The 21,288-nt window shown below is 36.5% G+C and overlaps 1 protein-coding gene across 6 annotated transcripts in view; it reads left to right on the forward strand.

Moving 5' to 3' along the window:
• Window positions 1-21,288, forward strand: part of renbp (renin binding protein) — a 29,571-nt gene that overhangs the window by 3,144 nt on the left and 5,139 nt on the right. For 3 of the 6 annotated variants that reach the window (XM_069139302.1, XM_069139306.1, XM_069139307.1), the window contains 6 exons: window positions 831-932; window positions 1,021-1,096; window positions 1,177-1,252; window positions 17,348-17,526; window positions 18,217-18,447; window positions 18,980-19,061. In XM_069139302.1, coding sequence (XP_068995403.1) covers window positions 831-932; window positions 1,021-1,096; window positions 1,177-1,252; window positions 17,348-17,526; window positions 18,217-18,447; window positions 18,980-19,061 — 746 coding nt within the window. Of the gene's footprint in view, window positions 1-826; window positions 933-1,020; window positions 1,097-1,176; window positions 1,253-17,347; window positions 17,527-18,216; window positions 18,448-18,979; window positions 19,062-21,288 lie in introns of all 6 variants that reach the window. The other 3 variants (XM_069139305.1, XM_069139303.1, XM_069139304.1) reach the window with 1 other exon arrangement.

Below are 21,288 nucleotides of genomic sequence, written 5' to 3' on the forward strand. Positions count from 1 at the left end.
CGGTTCTGAATGAGGCCTCAGATCTCGGACTCTCAGCAGGGTGTCATGAACTCCGGCTGACAGAATCAGATCTCAAGAGACTGCGTGTGAAGATTTCTGTACTCACATGAATTTCCTCTCGAGTTGTTGATTGGATCTTAATGTTTGAATGTTAAATCAATGTGAGTATTGATTTGTGTTTAAAATGAGAACAGCTGGACTGTGTCAATCAGGAGTCAGCAGGAAGTCAGCTGTTCGTCTCCAGCTGATTGCTTCAGTCCACCGGCTGCAGCAGATGAAGAGAATCATTAGTTTTATATTCTATGAACTGCATTCAGAAGAAAAAGCCTCTGAAACATTTATAAAGAACCAGATAAGAAAACAGGAAGTGATGTAAAATGAAACCACCGGAATCCTAAAAACTAATGATGTCGTGTATGAACGGCGCCCTCTTGTGGTTGAACTGCTGACGTTTCCAGAAAGGTCAGAGGTCATGGAGGTCCATGTTTGGTTGGATGTTCAGCTGATATCTTGTAGTTTTAGTCACGTAGAGTTTGTCTTCATAACTTAGATAATATTCTCCGTCTGAGGAAAATGTTTAAATTATTTTTTCTGTCTGTGTCTGTATTTTCTGTTAGCTTGATAAACTGTTAACAGTACTTTATGTACTGTTTTATACATATATGTTTTATTTATATATATATATGTATATATATATATATATGTATAACATAAATATAATATAAAACCATGTATATATAACACAATATAAGACCATATATATATATATATATATATAAATATATATATTGTAAGAGCCCAGTCTGATGCCGTGTTGTTTTTAAAGGAAGGATGTCGGGGGGGAAGCTGGAGGAGTGTCGGCAGCACGTCCGCTCACAGCTGGACAACGTGGTGAACTTCTGGCTCAAACACTCCCACGACAACGTCCACGGGTTTGTCTGTCACCATATCATCTGTAGCGCACCGCTGTAGAGCACTTCCTGTCTGGTCTCTGTGGTGAATGTCTACTTCCTGTTTCAGAGGCTTCTTCACCTGCATCGGGAGGGAGGGGCAGGTGTACGACGAGCTGAAGTACGTGTGGCTGCAGGGCCGACAGGTGCGTCTTAGGTGATCCGAAGCGGAGACTGAGCTGTGTCTGCAGACGCTGTGTGATGGTGGCGGTGTGTTTGGTTCCAGGTGTGGATGTACTGTCGTCTCTACAGAACCGTGGACCGGTTCCGCCGGCCCGAAATCCTCCAAGCAGCCACAGCTGGTGAGAAGCAAAGGAACGCTTCATTTTGCTGCTGGTTGAGTCCCATCCAGGTGTAAAGTTACAGTGAACTTACCTGACTGTTTAATATTTGTTTCATTACATCCACTTTACTGATGATTATTTATCAGAAATCAACATGAATATTTCCTGAAAGCACTGATATCTTAAAATTGACATTGAGGTGTATTTATTTAAAAATATCAGGATATTAGGTTTGGTCTGCTCTGCTCTACATCCGTGAAATAGAAATGTTTGTTTGTTATTTTCATCTGCTGTTGTTTGTTGTTTGTTATCATAGTAATTCTCTGGGTTTCATTTATATAAATAACTTCTGCTACACCACTACTAATGATGCCTCCTGCACATTTAATGTCACTTCATGTGTCATGTTATTTAAACTATGATCCACATTATCATAAATAAACTGGTCTGAGCTGTGATGATGTCATGGTGATGTCAGGATGATCTCATGGTGCTGTCATGGTGATGTCATGGTGATGTCAGGATGATGTCATGGTGCTGTCAGGATGATGTCATGGTGATGTTGGTATGATATCCAGATGATGTCAGGGTGATGTCATGATGATGTCAGGATGATGTCATGGTGATGTCAGGATGCTGTCAGGATGATGTCATGGTGATGTCATGGTGATGTCAGGGTGCTGTCAGGATGATGTCATGGTGATGTCATGGTGATGTCAGGATGATGTCATGGTGATGTCAGGATGCTGTCAGGATGATGTCATGGTGATGTCATGGTGATGTCAGGGTGCTGTCAGGATGATGTCATGGTGATGTCATGGTGATGTCAGGATGATGTCATGGTGATGTCAGGATGATGTCATGGTGATGTCATGGTGCTGTCATGATGATGCAGGTGTCAGATCCAGGAGAGTCTGTCTGCTTCTCTCTGACATGAAGCCTGAATATTCTGAGTCCTTTTCAGCTCGTTCACCAGACTGATGACTGGATGTCGGCCTGATTCGAAGGGTTTCACATGTTTGCATGTTCACGCTAGTTTTCTGGATGTAAACACAGCAACCAGGACAGGGAAGGAAACTGACATAAATAAAAACACATGGCATTATGGGTATTATCATCATCATCAGCATCATCACTGCTGATCTGAGGCTGAACATCTGTTTAACGGTGTGTCCTGCTGTGTCCTCTGTGGTCTCAGAGCTTTAATGAGTCGTGACGATGTTTGTTCTGTTCTTTCTGCTGATTGTCTCTGAGGGATATTCGAGTGTTCAGCATGTTGTTGTGTTCGGCAGAAACGCTGAGTCAGCAGAAAATCACCTTTCTGGAAACCTTTCACACCTTTTAAACCTTTCACACCCTTTTAAACCTTTCACACCATTTAAATCTTTCACACCTTTCACACCATTTAAACCTTTCACACCCTTTTAAACCTTTCACACCATTTAAATCTTTCACACCTTTCACACCATTTAAACCTTTCACACCATTTTACACCTTTTATACCTTTCACACCTTTTAAACCTTTCACACCTTTTAAACCTTTCACACCTTTTATACCTTTCACACCTTTTAAACCTTTCACACCTTTTAAACCTTTCACACCATTTAAACCTTTCACACCCTTTTAAACCTTTCACACCAATTAAACCTTTCACACCTTTTAAACCTTTCACACCTTTTAAACCTTTCACACCTTTTAGACCTTGTAAACCTTTCACACCCTTTTAAACCTTTCACACCTTTTAGACCTTTTAAACCTTTCACACCCTTTTAAACCTTTCACACCTTTTAAACCTTTCACACCTTTCACACTTTTTAAACCTTTCACACCCTTTTAAACCTTTCACACCTTTTAGACCTTTTAAACCTTTTAAACCTTTCACACCCTTTTAAACTTTTTAAACCTTTCACACCTTTCACACTTTTTAAACCTTTTAAACCTTTCACACATTTTAAACCTTTCACACCTTTTAAACTTTTCACACCCTTTTAAACCTTTCACACCTTTTAAACTTTTCACACCCTTTTAAACCTTTCACGCCATTTAAACTTTTCACACCTTTTAAACCTTTCACACCATTTAAACCTTTCACACATTTTAAACCTTTCACACATTTTAAACCTTTCACACCTTTTAGACCTTGTAAACCTTTCACACATTTTAAACCTTTCACACATTTTAAACCTTTCACACCTTTTAGACCTTTTAAACCTTTCACACCTTTTAGACCTTTCACACCCTTTTAAACCTTTCACACCTTTTAAACTTTTTAAACCTTTCACACCTTTTAAACCTTTCACACCATTTAAACCTTTCACACCTTTTACACCTTTTAAACCTTTCACACCTTTTAAACCTTTCACACCCTTTTAAACCTTTCACACCTTTTAAACCTTTCACACCTTTCACACATTTTAAACCTTTCACACCCTTTTAAACCTTTCACACCTTTTAGACCTTTTAAACCTTTCACACCTTTTAAACCTTTTAAACTTTTCACACCTTTTAAACCTTTCACACCATTTAAACCTTTCACACATTTTAAACCTTTCACACCCTTTTAAACCTTTCACACCTTTTAGACCTTTTAAACCTTTTAAACCTTTCACACCCTTTTAAACTTTTCACACCTTTTAAACCTTTCACACCATTTAAACCTTTCACACCCTTTTAAATCTTTCACACCTTTTAAACCTTTCACACCCTTTTAAACTTTTCACACCTTTTAAACCTTTCACACCATTTAAACCTTTCACACCTTTTAAACCTTTCACACCCTTTTAAATCTTTCACACCTTTTAAACCTTTCACACCCTTTTAAACTTTTCACACCTTTTAAACCTTTCACACCATTTAAACCTTTCACACCCTTTTAAACCTTTCACACCATTTAAATCTTTCACACCTTTCACACCATTTAAACCTTTCACACCCTTTTAAACCTTTCACACCATTTAAATCTTTCACACCTTTCACACCATTTAAACCTTTCACACCATTTTACACCTTTTATACCTTTCACACCTTTTAAACCTTTCACACCTTTTAAACCTTTCACACCTTTTATACCTTTCACACCTTTTAAACCTTTCACACCTTTTAAACCTTTCACACCATTTAAACCTTTCACACCCTTTTAAACCTTTCACACCAATTAAACCTTTCACACCTTTTAAACCTTTCACACCTTTTAAACCTTTCACACCTTTTAGACCTTGTAAACCTTTCACACCCTTTTAAACCTTTCACACCTTTTAGACCTTTTAAACCTTTCACACCCTTTTAAACCTTTCACACCTTTTAAACCTTTCACACCTTTCACACTTTTTAAACCTTTCACACCCTTTTAAACCTTTCACACCTTTTAGACCTTTTAAACCTTTTAAACCTTTCACACCCTTTTAAACTTTTTAAACCTTTCACACCTTTCACACTTTTTAAACCTTTTAAACCTTTCACACATTTTAAACCTTTCACACCTTTTAAACTTTTCACACCCTTTTAAACCTTTCACACCTTTTAAACTTTTCACACCCTTTTAAACCTTTCACGCCATTTAAACTTTTCACACCTTTTAAACCTTTCACACCATTTAAACCTTTCACACATTTTAAACCTTTCACACATTTTAAACCTTTCACACCTTTTAGACCTTGTAAACCTTTCACACATTTTAAACCTTTCACACATTTTAAACCTTTCACACCTTTTAGACCTTTTAAACCTTTCACACCTTTTAGACCTTTCACACCCTTTTAAACCTTTCACACCTTTTAAACTTTTTAAACCTTTCACACCTTTTAAACCTTTCACACCATTTAAACCTTTCACACCTTTTACACCTTTTAAACCTTTCACACCTTTTAAACCTTTCACACCCTTTTAAACCTTTCACACCTTTTAAACCTTTCACACCTTTCACACATTTTAAACCTTTCACACCCTTTTAAACCTTTCACACCTTTTAGACCTTTTAAACCTTTCACACCTTTTAAACCTTTTAAACTTTTCACACCTTTTAAACCTTTCACACCATTTAAACCTTTCACACATTTTAAACCTTTCACACCCTTTTAAACCTTTCACACCTTTTAGACCTTTTAAACCTTTTAAACCTTTCACACCCTTTTAAACTTTTCACACCTTTTAAACCTTTCACACCATTTAAACCTTTCACACCCTTTTAAATCTTTCACACCTTTTAAACCTTTCACACCCTTTTAAACTTTTCACACCTTTTAAACCTTTCACACCATTTAAACCTTTCACACCTTTTAAACCTTTCACACCCTTTTAAATCTTTCACACCTTTTAAACCTTTCACACCCTTTTAAACTTTTCACACCTTTTAAACCTTTCACACCATTTAAACCTTTCACACCTTTTAAACCTTTCACACCCTTTTAAACCTTTCACACCTTTTAGACCTTTTAAACATTTCACACCTTTTAAACCTTTTACACCCTTTTAAACTTTTAAACCTTTCACACCTTTTAAACCTTTTAAAACTTTTACACCTTTACACCTTTTACACCTTTTAAACCTTTTAAACCTTTTAAACCTTTCACACCTTTACACCTTTCACACATTTTACACCTTTTAAACCTTTCACACCCTTTTAAACTTTTCACACCTTTTAAACCTTTCACACCCTTTTCACACCTTTTAAACCTTTCACACCCTTTTAAACTTTTAAACCTTTCACACCTTTTAAACCTTTTAAACCTTTCACACCATTTAAACCTTTCACACCTTTTAAACTTTTTAAACCTTTCACACCTTTTAAACCTTTCACACCATTTAAACCTTTCACACCTTTTAGACCTTTTAGACCTTTTAAACCTTTCACACCTTTTAAACCTTTCACACCCTTTTAAACCTTTTAAACCTTTCACACCCTTTTAAATCTTTTAAACCTTTCACACCCTTTTAAACCTTTTAAACCTTTCACACCCTTTTTTAACCTTTCACACCATTTAAACCTTTCACACCCTTTTAAACCTTTTAAACCTTTCACACCTTTTAAACCTTTCCCACCTTTTAAACCTTTTAAACCTTTCACACCCTTTTAAATCTTTTAAACCTTTCACACCTTTTAAACCTTTCGCACCTTTTAAACCTTTTAAACCTTTCACACCGTTTTAAATCTTTTAAACCTTTCACACCTTTCACACCATTTAAACCTTTCACACCACTTAAACTTTTCACACCTTTCACACCTTTTAGACCTTGTAAACCTTTCACACCCTTTTAAATCTTTCACACCTTTTAGACCTTTTAAACCTTTCACACCATTTAAACCTTTCACACCACTTAAACCTTTCACACCTTTTAGACCTTGTAAACCTTTCACACCCTTTTAAACCTTTCACACCCTTTTAAACTGTTTAAACCTTTCACACCTTTCACACCTTTTAAACCTTTCACACCTTTTAGACCTTTTAAACCTTTCACACCCTTTTAAACCTTTCACACCTTTTAAACCTTTCACACCATTTAAACCTTTCACACCTTTTAGACCTTTTAAACCTTTCACACCTTTTAAACTTTTTAAACCTTTCACACCTTTTAAACCTTTCACACCCTTTTAAACCTTTCACACCTTTTAAACCTTTCACACATTTTAAACCTTTCACACCCTTTTAAACCTTTTAAACCTTTCACACCCTTTTAAACCTTTCACACCATTTAAACCTTTCACACTTTTTAAGCCTTTCACACCTTTTAAACCTTTCACACATTTTAAACCTTTCACACCCTTTTAAACCTTTTAAACCTTTCACACCCTTTTAAACCTTTCACACCATTTAAACCTTTCACACCTTTTAAACCTTTCACACCCTTTTAAACCTTTCACACCATTTAAACCTTTCACACTTTTTAAACCTTTCACACCATTTTAAACTTTTTAAACCTTTCACACCTTTTAAACCTTTCACACCCTTTTAAACCTTTCACACCTTTTAAACCTTTCACACATTTTAAACCTTTGACACCCTTTTAAACCTTTTAAACCTTTCACACCCTTTTAAACCTTTCACACCATTTAAACCTTTCACACTTTTTAAACCTTTCACACCCTTTTAAACCTTTCACACATTTTAAACCTTTCACACCCTTTTAAACCTTTCACACCCTTTTAAACCTTTCACACCATTTAAACCTTTCACACCTTGTAAACCTTTCACACCCTTTTAAACCTTTCACACCCTTTTAAACCTTTCACACCTTTTAAACCTTTCACACCTTTCACACTTTTTAAACCTTTCACACCCTTTTAAACCTTTCACACCATATAAACCTTTCACACATTTTAAACCTTTCACACCCTTTTAAACCTTTCACACCTTTTAGACCTTTTAAACCTTTTAAACCTTTCACACCCTTTTAAACTTTTTAAACCTTTCACACCTTTCACACTTTTTAAACCTTTTAAACCTTTCACAAATTTTAAACCTTTCACACCTTTTAAACTTTTCACACCCTTTTAAACCTTTCACACCTTTTAAACTTTTCACACCCTTTTAAACCTTTCACACCATTTAAACTTTTCACACCTTTTAAACCTTTCACACCATTTACACCTTTCACACTTTTTAAACCTTTCACACCCTTTTAAACCTTTCACACCATATAAACCTTTCACACATTTTAAACCTTTCACACCCTTTTAAACCTTTTAAACCTTTCACACCCTTTTAAACTTTTTAAACCTTTCACACCTTTCACACTTTTTAAACCTTTTAAACCTTTCACAAATTTTAAACCTTTCACACCTTTTAAACTTTTCACACCCTTTTAAACCTTTCACACCTTTTAAACTTTTCACACCCTTTTAAACCTTTCACACCATTTAAACTTTTCACACCTTTTAAACCTTTCACACCATTTAAACCTTTCACACATTTTAAACCTTTCACACCCTTTTAAACCTTTCACACCATTTAAACCTTTCACACCTTTTAAACTTTTTAAACCTTTTACACCTTTTAAACCTTTCACACCTTTTAAACCTTTCACACCTTTTAAACCTTTTAAACCTTTTAAACCTTTTAAACCTTTCACACCCTTTTAAACTTTTTAAACCTTTCACACATTTTAAACCTTTCACACCCTTTTAAACCTTTCACACCATTTAAACCTTTTACACCTTTTAAACTTTTTAAACCTTTCACACCTTTTAAACCTTTCACACCATTTAAACCTTTCACACCTTTTACACGTTTTAAACCTTTCACACCTTTTAAACCTTTCACACCCTTTTAAACCTTTCACACCTTTTAAACCTTTCACACCTTTCACACATTTTAAACCTTTCACACTCTTTTAAACCTTTCACACCTTTTAGACCGTTTAAACCTTTCACACCTTTTAAACCTTTCACACCATTTAAACCTTTCACACCACTTATACCTTTCACACCTTTCACACCTTTTAGACCTTTCAAACCTTTCACACCATTTAAACCTTTCACACCACTTAAACCTTTCACACCTTTCACACCTTTTAAACCTTTTAAACGTTTTACACCTTTCACACCTTTTAGACCTTTTAAACCTTTCACACCCTTTTAAACCTTTCACACCTTTTAAACCTTTCACACCATTTAAACCTTTCACACCTTTTAGACCTTTTAAACCTTTCACACCTTTTAAACTTTTTAAACCTTTCACACCTTTTAAACCTTTCACACCCTTTTAAACCTTTTAAACCTTTCACACCCTTTTAAACCTTTCACACCTTTTAAACCTTTCATACCTTTTAAACCTTTCACACCATTTAAACCTTTCACACCTTTTAGACCTTTTAAACCTTTCACACCTTTTAAACTTTTTAAACCTTTCACACCTTTTAAACCTTTCACACCCTTTTAAACCTTTTAAACCTTTCACACCCTTTTAAACCTTTCACACCTTTTAAACCTTTCACACCTTTTAGACCTTTTAAACCTTTCACACCCTTTTAAACCTTTCACACCTTTTAAACCTTTCACACCATTTAAACCTTTCACACCTTTTAGACCTTTTAAACCTTTCACACCTTTTAAACTTTTTAAACCTTTCACACCTTTTAAACCTTTCACACCCTTTTAAACCTTTTAAACATTTCACACCTTTTAAACCTTTTAAACCTTTCACACCATTTAAACCTTTCACACCACTTAAACCTTTCACACCTTTCACACCTTTTAGACCTTGTAAACCTTTCACACCCTTTTAAATCTTTCACACCTTTTAGACCTTTTAAACCTTTCACACTTTTTAAACCTTTCACACCCTTTTAAACCTTTCACACCTTTTAGACCTTTTAAACCTTTCACACCATTTAAACCTTTCACACCTTTTAGACCTTTTAAACCTTTCACACCTTTTAAACCTTTCACACCCTTTTAAACCTTTTAAACCTTTCACACCCTTTTAAACCTTTCACACCTTTTAAACTTTTTAAACCTTTCACACCTTTTAAACCTATTAAACCTTTCACACCCTTTTAAATCTTTTAAACCTTTCACACCTTTTAAACCTTTCACACCCTTTTAAATCTTTTAAACCTTTCACACCTTTTAAACCTTTCACACCCTTTTAAATCTTTTAAACCTTTCACACCTTTTAAACCTTTCACACCCTTTTACACCTTTACACCTTTTAAACCTTTTAAACCTTTTAAACCTTTTAAACCTTTCACACCTTTCACACATTTTACACCTTTTAAACCTTTCACACCCTTTTAAACTTTTCACACCTTTTAAACCTTTCACACCCTTTGCACACCTTTTAAACTTTTCACACCTTTTAAACCTTTTAAACCTTTCACACCTTTTAAACCTTTCACACCTTTTAAACTTTTTAAACCTTTCACACCATTTAAACCTTTCACACTTTTTAAACCTTTCACACCCTTTTAAACCTTTCACACCTTTTAGACCTTTTAAACCTTTCACACCATTTAAACCTTTGACACTTTTTAAACCTTTCACACCTTTTAAACTTTTCACACCTTTTAAACCTTTCACACCCTTTTAAACCTTTTAAACCTTTCACACCCTTTTAAACCTTTCACACCTTTTAAACCTTTCACACCTTTTAAACCTTTTAAACCTTTCACACCCTTTTAAATCTTTTAAACCTTTCACACCTTTTAAAACTTCTAAATCTTTCACACCCTTTTAAATCTTTTAAACCTTTCACACCTTTTAAACCTTTCACACCCTTTTAAATCTTTTAAACCTTTCACACCTTTTAAACCTTTCACACCTTTTAAACTTTTCACACCTTTTAAACCTTTCACACCCTTTTAAACCTTTTAAACCTTTCACACCCTTTTAAACCTTTCACACCTTTTAAACCTTTCACACCTTTTAAACCTTTTAAACCTTTCACACCTTTTAAACCTTTCACACCATTTAAACCTTTCACACCACTTATACCTTTCACACCTTTCACACCTTTTAGACCTTTCAAACCTTTCACACCATTTAAACCTTTCACACCACTTAAACCTTTCACACCTTTCACACCTTTTAAACCTTTTAAACGTTTTACACCTTTCACACCTTTTAGACCTTTTAAACCTTTCACACCCTTTTAAACCTTTCACACCTTTTAAACCTTTCACACCATTTAAACCTTTCACACCTTTTAGACCTTTTAAACCTTTCACACCTTTTAAACTTTTTAAACCTTTCACACCTTTTAAACCTTTCACACCCTTTTAAACCTTTTAAACCTTTCACACCCTTTTAAACCTTTCACACCTTTTAAACCTTTCATACCTTTTAAACCTTTCACACCATTTAAACCTTTCACACCTTTTAGACCTTTTAAACCTTTCACACCTTTTAAACTTTTTAAACCTTTCACACCTTTTAAACCTTTCACACCCTTTTAAACCTTTTAAACCTTTCACACCCTTTTAAACCTTTCACACCTTTTAAACCTTTCACACCTTTTAGACCTTTTAAACCTTTCACACCCTTTTAAACCTTTCACACCTTTTAAACCTTTCACACCATTTAAACCTTTCACACCTTTTAGACCTTTTAAACCTTTCACACCTTTTAAACTTTTTAAACCTTTCACACCTTTTAAACCTTTCACACCCTTTTAAACCTTTTAAACATTTCACACCTTTTAAACCTTTTAAACCTTTCACACCATTTAAACCTTTCACACCACTTAAACCTTTCACACCTTTCACACCTTTTAGACCTTGTAAACCTTTCACACCCTTTTAAATCTTTCACACCTTTTAGACCTTTTAAACCTTTCACACTTTTTAAACCTTTCACACCCTTTTAAACCTTTCACACCTTTTAGACCTTTTAAACCTTTCACACCATTTAAACCTTTCACACCTTTTAGACCTTTTAAACCTTTCACACCTTTTTAAACCTTTCACACCCTTTTAAACCTTTTAAACCTTTCACACCCTTTTAAACCTTTCACACCTTTTAAACTTTTTAAACCTTTCACACCTTTTAAACCTATTAAACCTTTCACACCCTTTTAAATCTTTTAAACCTTTCACACCTTTTAAACCTTTCACACCCTTTTAAATCTTTTAAACCTTTCACACCTTTTAAACCTTTCACACCCTTTTAAATCTTTTAAACCTTTCACACCTTTTAAACCTTTCACACCCTTTTACACCTTTACACCTTTTAAACCTTTTAAACCTTTTAAACCTTTTAAACCTTTCACACCTTTCACACATTTTACACCTTTTAAACCTTTCACACCCTTTTAAACTTTTCACACCTTTTAAACCTTTCACACCCTTTGCACACCTTTTAAACTTTTCACACCTTTTAAACCTTTTAAACCTTTCACACCTTTTAAACCTTTCACACCTTTTAAACTTTTTAAACCTTTCACACCATTTAAACCTTTCACACTTTTTAAACCTTTCACACCCTTTTAAACCTTTCACACCTTTTAGACCTTTTAAACCTTTCACACCATTTAAACCTTTGACACTTTTTAAACCTTTCACACCTTTTAAACTTTTCACACCTTTTAAACCTTTCACACCCTTTTAAACCTTTTAAACCTTTCACACCCTTTTAAACCTTTCACACCTTTTAAACCTTTCACACCTTTTAAACCTTTTAAACCTTTCACACCCTTTTAAATCTTTTAAACCTTTCACACCTTTTAAAACTTCTAAATCTTTCACACCCTTTTAAATCTTTTAAACCTTTCACACCTTTTAAACCTTTCACACCCTTTTAAATCTTTTAAACCTTTCACACCTTTTAAACCTTTCACACCTTTTAAACTTTTCACACCTTTTAAACCTTTCACACCCTTTTAAACCTTTTAAACCTTTCACACCCTTTTAAACCTTTCACACCTTTTAAACCTTTCACACCTTTTAAACCTTTTAAACCTTTCACACCCTTTTAAATCTTTTAAACCTTTCACACCTTTTAAAACTTCTAAATCTTTCACACCCTTTTAAATCTTTTAAACCTTTCACACCTTTTAAACCTTTCACACCCTTTTAAATCTTTTAAACCTTTCACACCTTTTAAACCTTTCACACCCTTTTACACCTTTTACACCTTTACACCTTTTAAACCTTTTAAACCTTTTAAACCTATTAAACCTTTCACACCTTTCACACATTTTACACCTTTTAAACCTTTCACACCCTTTTAAACTTTTCACACCTTTTAAACCTTTCACACCCTTTTACACCTTTTACACCTTTTACACCTTTTAAACCTTTTAAACCTTTCACACCCTTTTAAACTTTTTAAACCTTTCACACCTTTTAAACCTTTCACACCATTTAAACCTTTCACACCTTTTAAACTTTTTAAACCTTTCACACCTTTTAAACCTTTCACACCATTTAAACCTTTCACACCTTTTACACGTTTTAAACCTTTCACACATTTTAAACCTTTCACACCCTTTTAAACCTTTCACACCTTTTAAACCTTTCACACCTTTCACACATTTTAAACCTTTCACACCCTTTTAAACCTTTCACACCTTTTAGACCGTTTAAACCTTTCACACCTTTTAAACCTTTTAAACCTTTCACACCATTTAAACCTTTCACACCACTTATACCTTTCACACCTTTCATACCTTTTAGACCTTGTAAACCTTTCACACCATTTAAACCTTTCACACCTTTTAGACCTTTTAAACCTTTCACACCTTTTAAACTTTTTAAACCTTTCACACCTTTTAAACCTTTCACACCCTTTTAAACCTTTTAAACCTTTCACACCCTTTTAAACCTTTCACACCTTTTAAACCTTTCACACATTTTAAACCTTTCACACCCTTTTAAACCTTTCACACCCTTTTAAACCTTTCACACCATTTAAACCTTTCACACTTTTTAAACCTTTCACACCCTTTTAAACCTTTCACACCTTTTAGACCTTTTAAACCTTTCACACCATTTAAACCTTTCACACCTTTTAAACTTTTTAAACCTTTCACACCTTTTAAACCTTTCACACCCTTTTAAACCTTTTAAACCTTTCACACCCTTTTAAACATTTCACACCTTTTAAACCTTTCACACCTTTTAAACCTTTTAAACCTTTCACACCCTTTTAAATTTTTTAAACCTTTCACACCCTTTTACACCTTTACACCTTTTACACCTTTTAAACCTTTTAAACCTTTTAAACCTTTCACACCTTTCACACCTTTCACACATTTTACACCTTTTAAACCTTTCACACCCTTTTAAACTTTTCACACCTTTTAAACCTTTCACACCCTTTTCACACCTTTTAAACCTTTCACACCCTTTTAAACTTTTAAACCTTTCACACCTTTTAAACCTTTTAAACCTTTCACACCATTTAAACCTTTCACACCTTTTAAACTTTTTAAACCTTTCACACCTTTTAAACCTTTCACACCATTTAAACCTTTCACACCTTTTAGACCTTTTAAACCTTTCACACCTTTTAAACCTTTTAAACTTTTCACACCATTTAAACCTTTCACACCCTTTTCACACCTTTCAAACCTTTCACACCCTTTTAAACTTTTTAAACCTTTCACACCTTTTAAACCTTTTAAACCTTTCACACCATTTAAACCTTTCACACCTTTTAGACCTTTTAGACCTTTTAAACCTTTCACACCTTTTAAACCTTTCACACCCTTTTAAACCTGTTAAACCTTTCACACCCTTTTAAACCTTTCACACCCTTTTAAACCTTTCACACCTTTTAAACCTTTCACACCCTTTCAAATCTTTTAAACCTTTCACACCCTTTTAAACCTTTTAAACCTTTCACACCCTTTTTTAACCTTTCACACCATTTAAACCTTTCACACTTTTTAAACCTTTCACACCCTTTTAAACCTTTTAAACCTTTCACACCTTTTAAACCTTTCCCACCTTTTAAACCTTTCAAACCTTTCACACCCTTTTAAATCTTTTAAACCTTTCACACCTTTTAAACCTTTCGCACCTTTTAAACCTTTTAAACCTTTCACACCGTTTTAAATCTTTTAAACCTTTCACACCTTTCACACCATTTAAACCTTTCACACCACTTAAACTTTTCACACCTTTCACACCTTTTAGACCTTGTAAACCTTTCACACCCTTTTAAATCTTTCACACCTTTTAGACCTTTTAAACCTTTCACACCCTTTTAAACCTTTTAAACCTTTCACACATTTTAAACCTTTCACACCCTTTTAAACCTTTTAAACCTTTCACACCCTTTTAAACCTTTCACACCATTTAAACCTTTCACACCCTTTTAAACCTTTCACACCATTTAAACCTTTCACACCTTTTAGACCTTTTAAACCTTTCACACCATTTAAACCTTTCACACCCTTTTAAACCCTTCACACCCTTTTAAACCTTTCACACCCTTTTCACACCTTTTAAACCTTTCACACCCTTTTAAACTTTTTAAACCTTTCACACCTTTTAAACCTTTTAAACCTTTCACACCATTTAAACCTTTCACACCTTTTAGACCTTTTAAACCTTTCACACCCTTTTAAACCTGTTAAACCTTTCACACCCTTTTAAACCTTTCACACCTTTTAAACCTTTCACACCTTTTAAACCTTTCACACCCTTTTAAACCTTTTAAACCTTTCACACCCTTTTAAACCTTTTAAACTTGTCACACCCTTTTAAACCTTTCACACCCTTTTAAACCTTTCACACCTTTTAAACCTTTCACACCTTTTAAACCTTTCACACCCTTTTAAACCTTTTAAACCTTTCACACCCTTTTAAACCTTTTAAACTTGTCACACCCTTTTAAACCTTTCACACCCTTTTAAACCTTTTAAACCTTTCACACCCTTTTTTAACCTTTCACACCATTTAAACCTTTCACACTTTTTAAACCTTTCACACCCTTTTAAACCTTTTAAACCTTTCACACCTTTTAAACCTTTCCCACCTTTTAAACCTTTCAAACCTTTCACACCCTTTCAAATCTTTTAAACCTTTCACACCTTTTAAACCTTTCGCACCTTTTAAACCTTTTAAACCTTTCACACCGTTTTAAATCTTTTAAACCTTTCACACCTTTCACACCATTTAAACCTTTCACACCACTTAAACTTTTCACACCTTTCACACCTTTTAGACCTTGTAAACCTTTCACACCCTTTTAAATCTTTCACACCTTTTAGACCTTTTAAACCTTTCACACCCTTTTAAACCTTTTAAACCTTTCACACATTTTAAACCTTTCACACCCTTTTAAACCTTTTAAACCTTTCACACCCTTTTAAACCTTTCACACCATTTAAACCTTTCACACCCTTTTAAACCTTTCACACCATTTAAACCTTTCACACCTTTTAGACCTTTTAAACCTTTCACACCATTTAAACCTTTCACACCCTTTTAAACCTTTCACACCCTTTTAAACCTTTCACACCCTTTTCACACCTTTTAAACCTTTCACACCCTTTTAAACTTTTTAAACCTTTCACACCTTTTAAACCTTTTAAACCTTTCACACCATTTAAACCTTTCACACCTTTTAGACCTTTTAAACCTTTCACACCCTTTTAAACCTGTTAAACCTTTCACACCCTTTTAAACCTTTCACACCTTTTAAACCTTTCACACCTTTTAAACCTTTCACACCCTTTTAAACCTTTTAAACCTTTCACACCCTTTTAAACCTTTTAAACTTGTCACACCCTTTTAAACCTTTCACACCATTTAAACCTTTCACACTTTTTAAACCTTTCACACCCTTTTAAACCTTTCACACCTTTTAGACCTTTTAAACCTTTCACACTATTTAAACCTTTCACACCTTTTAGACCTTTTAAACCTTTCACACCTTTTAAACTTTTTAAACCTTTCACACCTTTTAAACCTTTCACACCCTTTTAAACCTTTCACACCCTTTTAAACCTTTCCCACCTTTTAAACCTTTTAAACCTTTCACACCCTTTTACACCTTTCACACCGTTTTATACCTTTTACACCTTTACACCTTTTACACCTTTTAAACCTTTTACACCTTTTAAACCTTTTAAACCTTTTAAACCTATACAGTGTTACAGTAGACGTTAGTGTTTGCTGCAGGTAAATAGTCGACTCAGTGTCGATGAGAAGAGTCTCAGTCTCAGTTTAAATTAGTCTGAGAGGAGCAGGGTAAAAAAAATCCTGCAGTGTTTAGAGTAATAGAGTAGCAGGACCCAAAGGGGGAGGAGTCTATTTAACACTAAAAAAATAATCGACTTCCTGTCAAGACTTGAAAAGGGTTTCAGTCCAACAGGAGGAACACACAGAGGAGCAGAGGTTATTTTAATGAGATTAAAACTTAAAACTGAGTTAAAACTGTAACTGTCCTCTTATGTCATTGTAATTTCCACAAATTAGAGTAATACATTTATTTTAATGGTTTCAAAGGAAACGTTTCAGTGGAAAATCTTTTTAATTTAAACCTCAACTTTTGTTTGGATCATCCCAACAACATATAAACGGCTGTAACAAACCAAAGCAGCCATGTTTTAATAATCCCTGTTCATACTGAAGGATCTAACCATGATCTAACGTCCTGTCCTGTCCTGTTCTGGTCTGTCCTGTCTGGTCTGGTCCTTCCTGGTCTGTCCTGTCCTGTCCTGTCCTGGTAGGAGGAGCGTTCCTGAGGAAGTTTGCTCGCGTGTCGAGCAGCAGTGGTCGGTGGAAATGTGCCTTCTGTCTGACCAGAGATGGTAAAGCAGTGAAAGTCCAGCGGAGCATCTTCAGTGAGTGTTTCTACGTCCTGGCGCTGGATGAACTGAGCCGGGTCACCGGGGACCAGGACATGCAGGTCGGAAATCTTCTCTTCAGAACTAGAACAAAAATGCTTCTACACCATTTTTACCACCTGGTTCATCTCGTGTCTTTGAAGTTGGAGTTTTACTAGTTTGTGTTGTTGTTAAACACTTAAAAACTTTCATTACTTTTCTAACATGTTTTAAAAAAGTGAACTACTCAGTTTAAACCTGCTGACAGAACTCAACACTGATGACTGTCAAACTTTTATTCAAAGTTCTTCAATTAAACTTTAATTAAGATTAAAATGAAAAGCTGATCAGTCCTGATTATTAGAGCTGATCAATAACTGACTGCAGTGAAGGAAAAACTTTTCTTTACCCTCTAACCTGTTCTCCATTCAGGTCGCCTCCCAGCTGAGTGTTGATGGATTGATAACCATTATAAATGCATTTCTATGTAAACAGTCATTTGAAGGCGTTAATATGTCTTGATTCTGTTTACCAGCTGCCATTAAACAACAACATTAAACTTCTCATCATAATGAAACTTCCAGAGGTGTTTAGTTTAGATGATTAAAGGCTATTAAAATGTACCAACAGGAAGTTCTTTATATTGGTTTTCCTTATTTTATTGTTATTCTACAGTTTGAATCCTCACATTTTTTCATCATAAATGTTTGATGCAAGCGACAGACTGTTTTCTCTGCAACTCTACATACATGTCGTCCTCTGTTGTGTTGCAGCTGGAGGCGGAGCAGATGATGCAGCAGCTCGTCCACTGGGTCCGGGTGGACCCGTCGGGTCTGGGTCGGCCCCAGCTCCCCGGAGACGTCCCCACCAGCAGCATGGCCGTTCCCATGATGCTGCTGTGTCTGGTGCAGCAGCTCAGCGAGGGCCGGGACGGAGGGGGCGGGGTCCAGAGCTACAGAGAGCTGGGGAGATGGTGTGTGCAGCAGATTGTCCAACATGTCCAGGTGTGAACACACAATATCCCTGAGGCTTCAAATCACCTGCAGAGTTTAACAAAGTGATGCAACTTTGAACTTAATATTCATCACAGGCTGAGATGTGGAAATATGAAGAGACAGAAGTAGTAAAGTAAAACTGCAGCTTCTGTTCCACAGGTACAACCCATCTCCAAGATGTAGTGACGCTGTGTAGAATGTAAATAAAATCTGAACGTGATCATTTGTAAATCACATAAATTCATGTTTCAAGAGACCAAAGACAACATATCAAATGTGGAAACTGAGACATTTTATTGTTTTATGAAAAATATTTGCTCATTTTGAATTTGATGGCGGCAGCACATCTCGAAAAAGTTGTGACAGGATCAACAAAAGATGGAAAAGTTGTATAACGTTAAAAAAAAAAAAAAACTGGTGGAACATCTGACAACTAATCACGTTACCATGGCAACAGATCAGTAACATGATTTGGTATAAAAAGATGATTTCAGAGGCGGAGTCTGTAAATCTGGTTTCCTCTTCTTGTCTCCTGCTGCAGAGAGACGGTTCAGCCGTGTTAGAAAACGTGTCGGTGGACGGAGGAGAGCTGCCGGGCTGCCTGGGACGCCTGCAGAACCCAGGTAAACCCTGCAGAACCCAGTAAACCCTGCAGAACCCAGTAAACCCTGCAGTTTCCCGTGTTTCCCGTTTCTCGTTTCCCGTGTGTTTCCCCTGTTTCCTGTGTTTCCCGTTTTTCCCGTTTCCTGTGTTTCCCGTTTCCCGTGTTTTCCATGTTTCCCCCGTTCCCCCTGTTTCCCGTATGTTTCCTGTTTCCCGTGTTTCCCGTATTTTCTGTTTCCCGTTTCCCCTGTTTCCCGTTTCCCTGTGTTTCCTATTTTTCCCCTGTTTCCCGTGTTTCCCGTGTGTTTCCCGTGTTTCCCCTGTTTCCTGTGTGTTTTCCCGTGTTTCCCCTGTTTCCTGTGTGTTTTCCCGTGTTTCCGTGTGTTTCCCATTTCCCGTGTTTCCCGTGTTTTCTGTGTTTTCCCTTTGCCCTTTTTCCCGTGTTTTCTGTTTCCCGTTTCCCCTGTTTCCTGTGTTTCCCCTGTTTCCTGTATTTCCCCTGTTTCCTGTGTTTCCCCTGTTTCCCGTGTTTCCCCTGTTTCCTGTGTTTCCCCTGTTTCCTGTGTTTCCCCTGTTTCCTGTGTTTCCCCTGTTTCCCGTGTTTCCCCGTGTTTTCCGTTTCCCCTGTTTCCCGTCTGTTTCCCCCATTTTCTGCGTTTCCCCTGTTTCCCGTGTGTTTCCACTGTTTCCCCTGTTCCCCGTTTCATGTATGTTTCCCATTTTCCGTGTGTTTCCCCTGTTTCCCGTGTTTCCCGTATTTTCTGTTTCCCGTTTCCCGTGTTTCCCTGTGTTTCCCTGTGTTTCCTATTTTTCCCTGTTTCCATGTGTTTCCCGTTTCCCGTGTTTTCTGTGTTTCCCGTTTCCCCTGTTTCCCGTGTGTTTTCCATTTCCCGTGTTTCCCGTTTCCTGTGTTTTCCCGTGTTTCCCTGTGTTTACCGTGTTTCCCCTGTTTCCCGTGTTTCCCGTTTCCCCTGTTTCCCGTATTTCCTGTGTTTCCCGTGAAACACAGGAAACACAGGAAACACAGTAAAAAACATGCACCTCAGGTCAGGTTACCTGGCGCCGCGCTAGTGGCAGCCTGCTGCAGCAGCTTAATAAAGTGAATAAAATTTTAAAAAAAAACAAAAAACAGACGGGAAACACACGGGAAACATGGGAAACAGGGAAAACACGGTAAACACGGGAAACGGGAAACAGGGAAAACACACTGGAAACAGGGAAACACGGGAAACAGGGGAAAAATAGGAAACACAGGGAAACAGAAAATACGGGAAACACGGGAAACAGGGGAAACAGGGGAAACACAGGGAAACACGGGAAACGGAAAACACGGGGGAAACACGGGAGACAGGGGAAATAGGTAATGTTTCCCCTGTTTCCCGTGTTTCCATGTTTCCCGTGTGTTTCCCCTGTTTCCCGTGTTTCCCGTATTTTCTGTTTCCCGTTTCCCGTGTTTCCCTGTGTTTCCCTGTGTTTCCTATTTTTCCCTGTTTCCATGTGTTTCCCGTTTCCCGTGTTTTCTGTGTTTCCCGTTTCCCCTGTTTCCCGTGTGTTTTCCATTTCCCGTGTTTCCCGTTTCCTGTGTTTTCCCGTGTTTCCCCGTGTTTCCCCTGTTTCTGTGTTTCCCGTTTCCCGTGTTTCCCCTGTTTCCCATGTGTTTCCCGTTTCCCCTGTTTCCCGTCTGTTTCCCCCGTTTCCCGTGTTTCCCCTGTTTCCCATGTGTTTCCTGTTTCCCGTATTTTCTGTGTTTCCCCTGTTTCCCGTGTGTTTCCACTGTTTCCCCTGTTCCCCGTTTCATGTATGTTTCCCGTTTTCCGTGTGTTTCCCCTGTTTCCCCTGTTTCCTGTGTTTCCCGTATTTTCTGTGTTTCCCATGTGTTTCCACTGTTTCCCCTGTTTCCCTGTGTTTCCCATTTTCCGTGTTTCCTGTTTCCCGTGTTTCTCGTTTCTCGTGTGTTTCCCGTTTTTCCCATTTTCCGTGTTTCCCGTGTGTTTCCCGTGTTTCCCGTTTTTCCTGTTTCCCGTGTTTCCTGTGTGTTTCCCCTGTTTCCCATGTGTTTCCCGTGTTTCCTGTGTGTTTCCCCTGTTTCCCCTGTTTCCCGTGTGTTTCCACTGTTTCCCCTGTTTCCTGTGTTTCCCTGTGTTTCCTGTTTTTCCCCTGTTTTCTGTGCTTCCCCTGTTTCCCGTGTTTTCCGTGTTTCCCCTGTTCCCCGTTTCCCATGTGTTTCCCGTGTGTTTCCTCTGTTTC

Source organism: Embiotoca jacksoni, unplaced genomic scaffold (genome assembly GCF_022577435.1).
Source record: "Embiotoca jacksoni isolate LCO1_2020_lvr unplaced genomic scaffold, fEmbJac1.0.p SCAF_80, whole genome shotgun sequence".
NCBI lineage: Eukaryota > Metazoa > Chordata > Actinopteri > Embiotocidae > Embiotoca > Embiotoca jacksoni.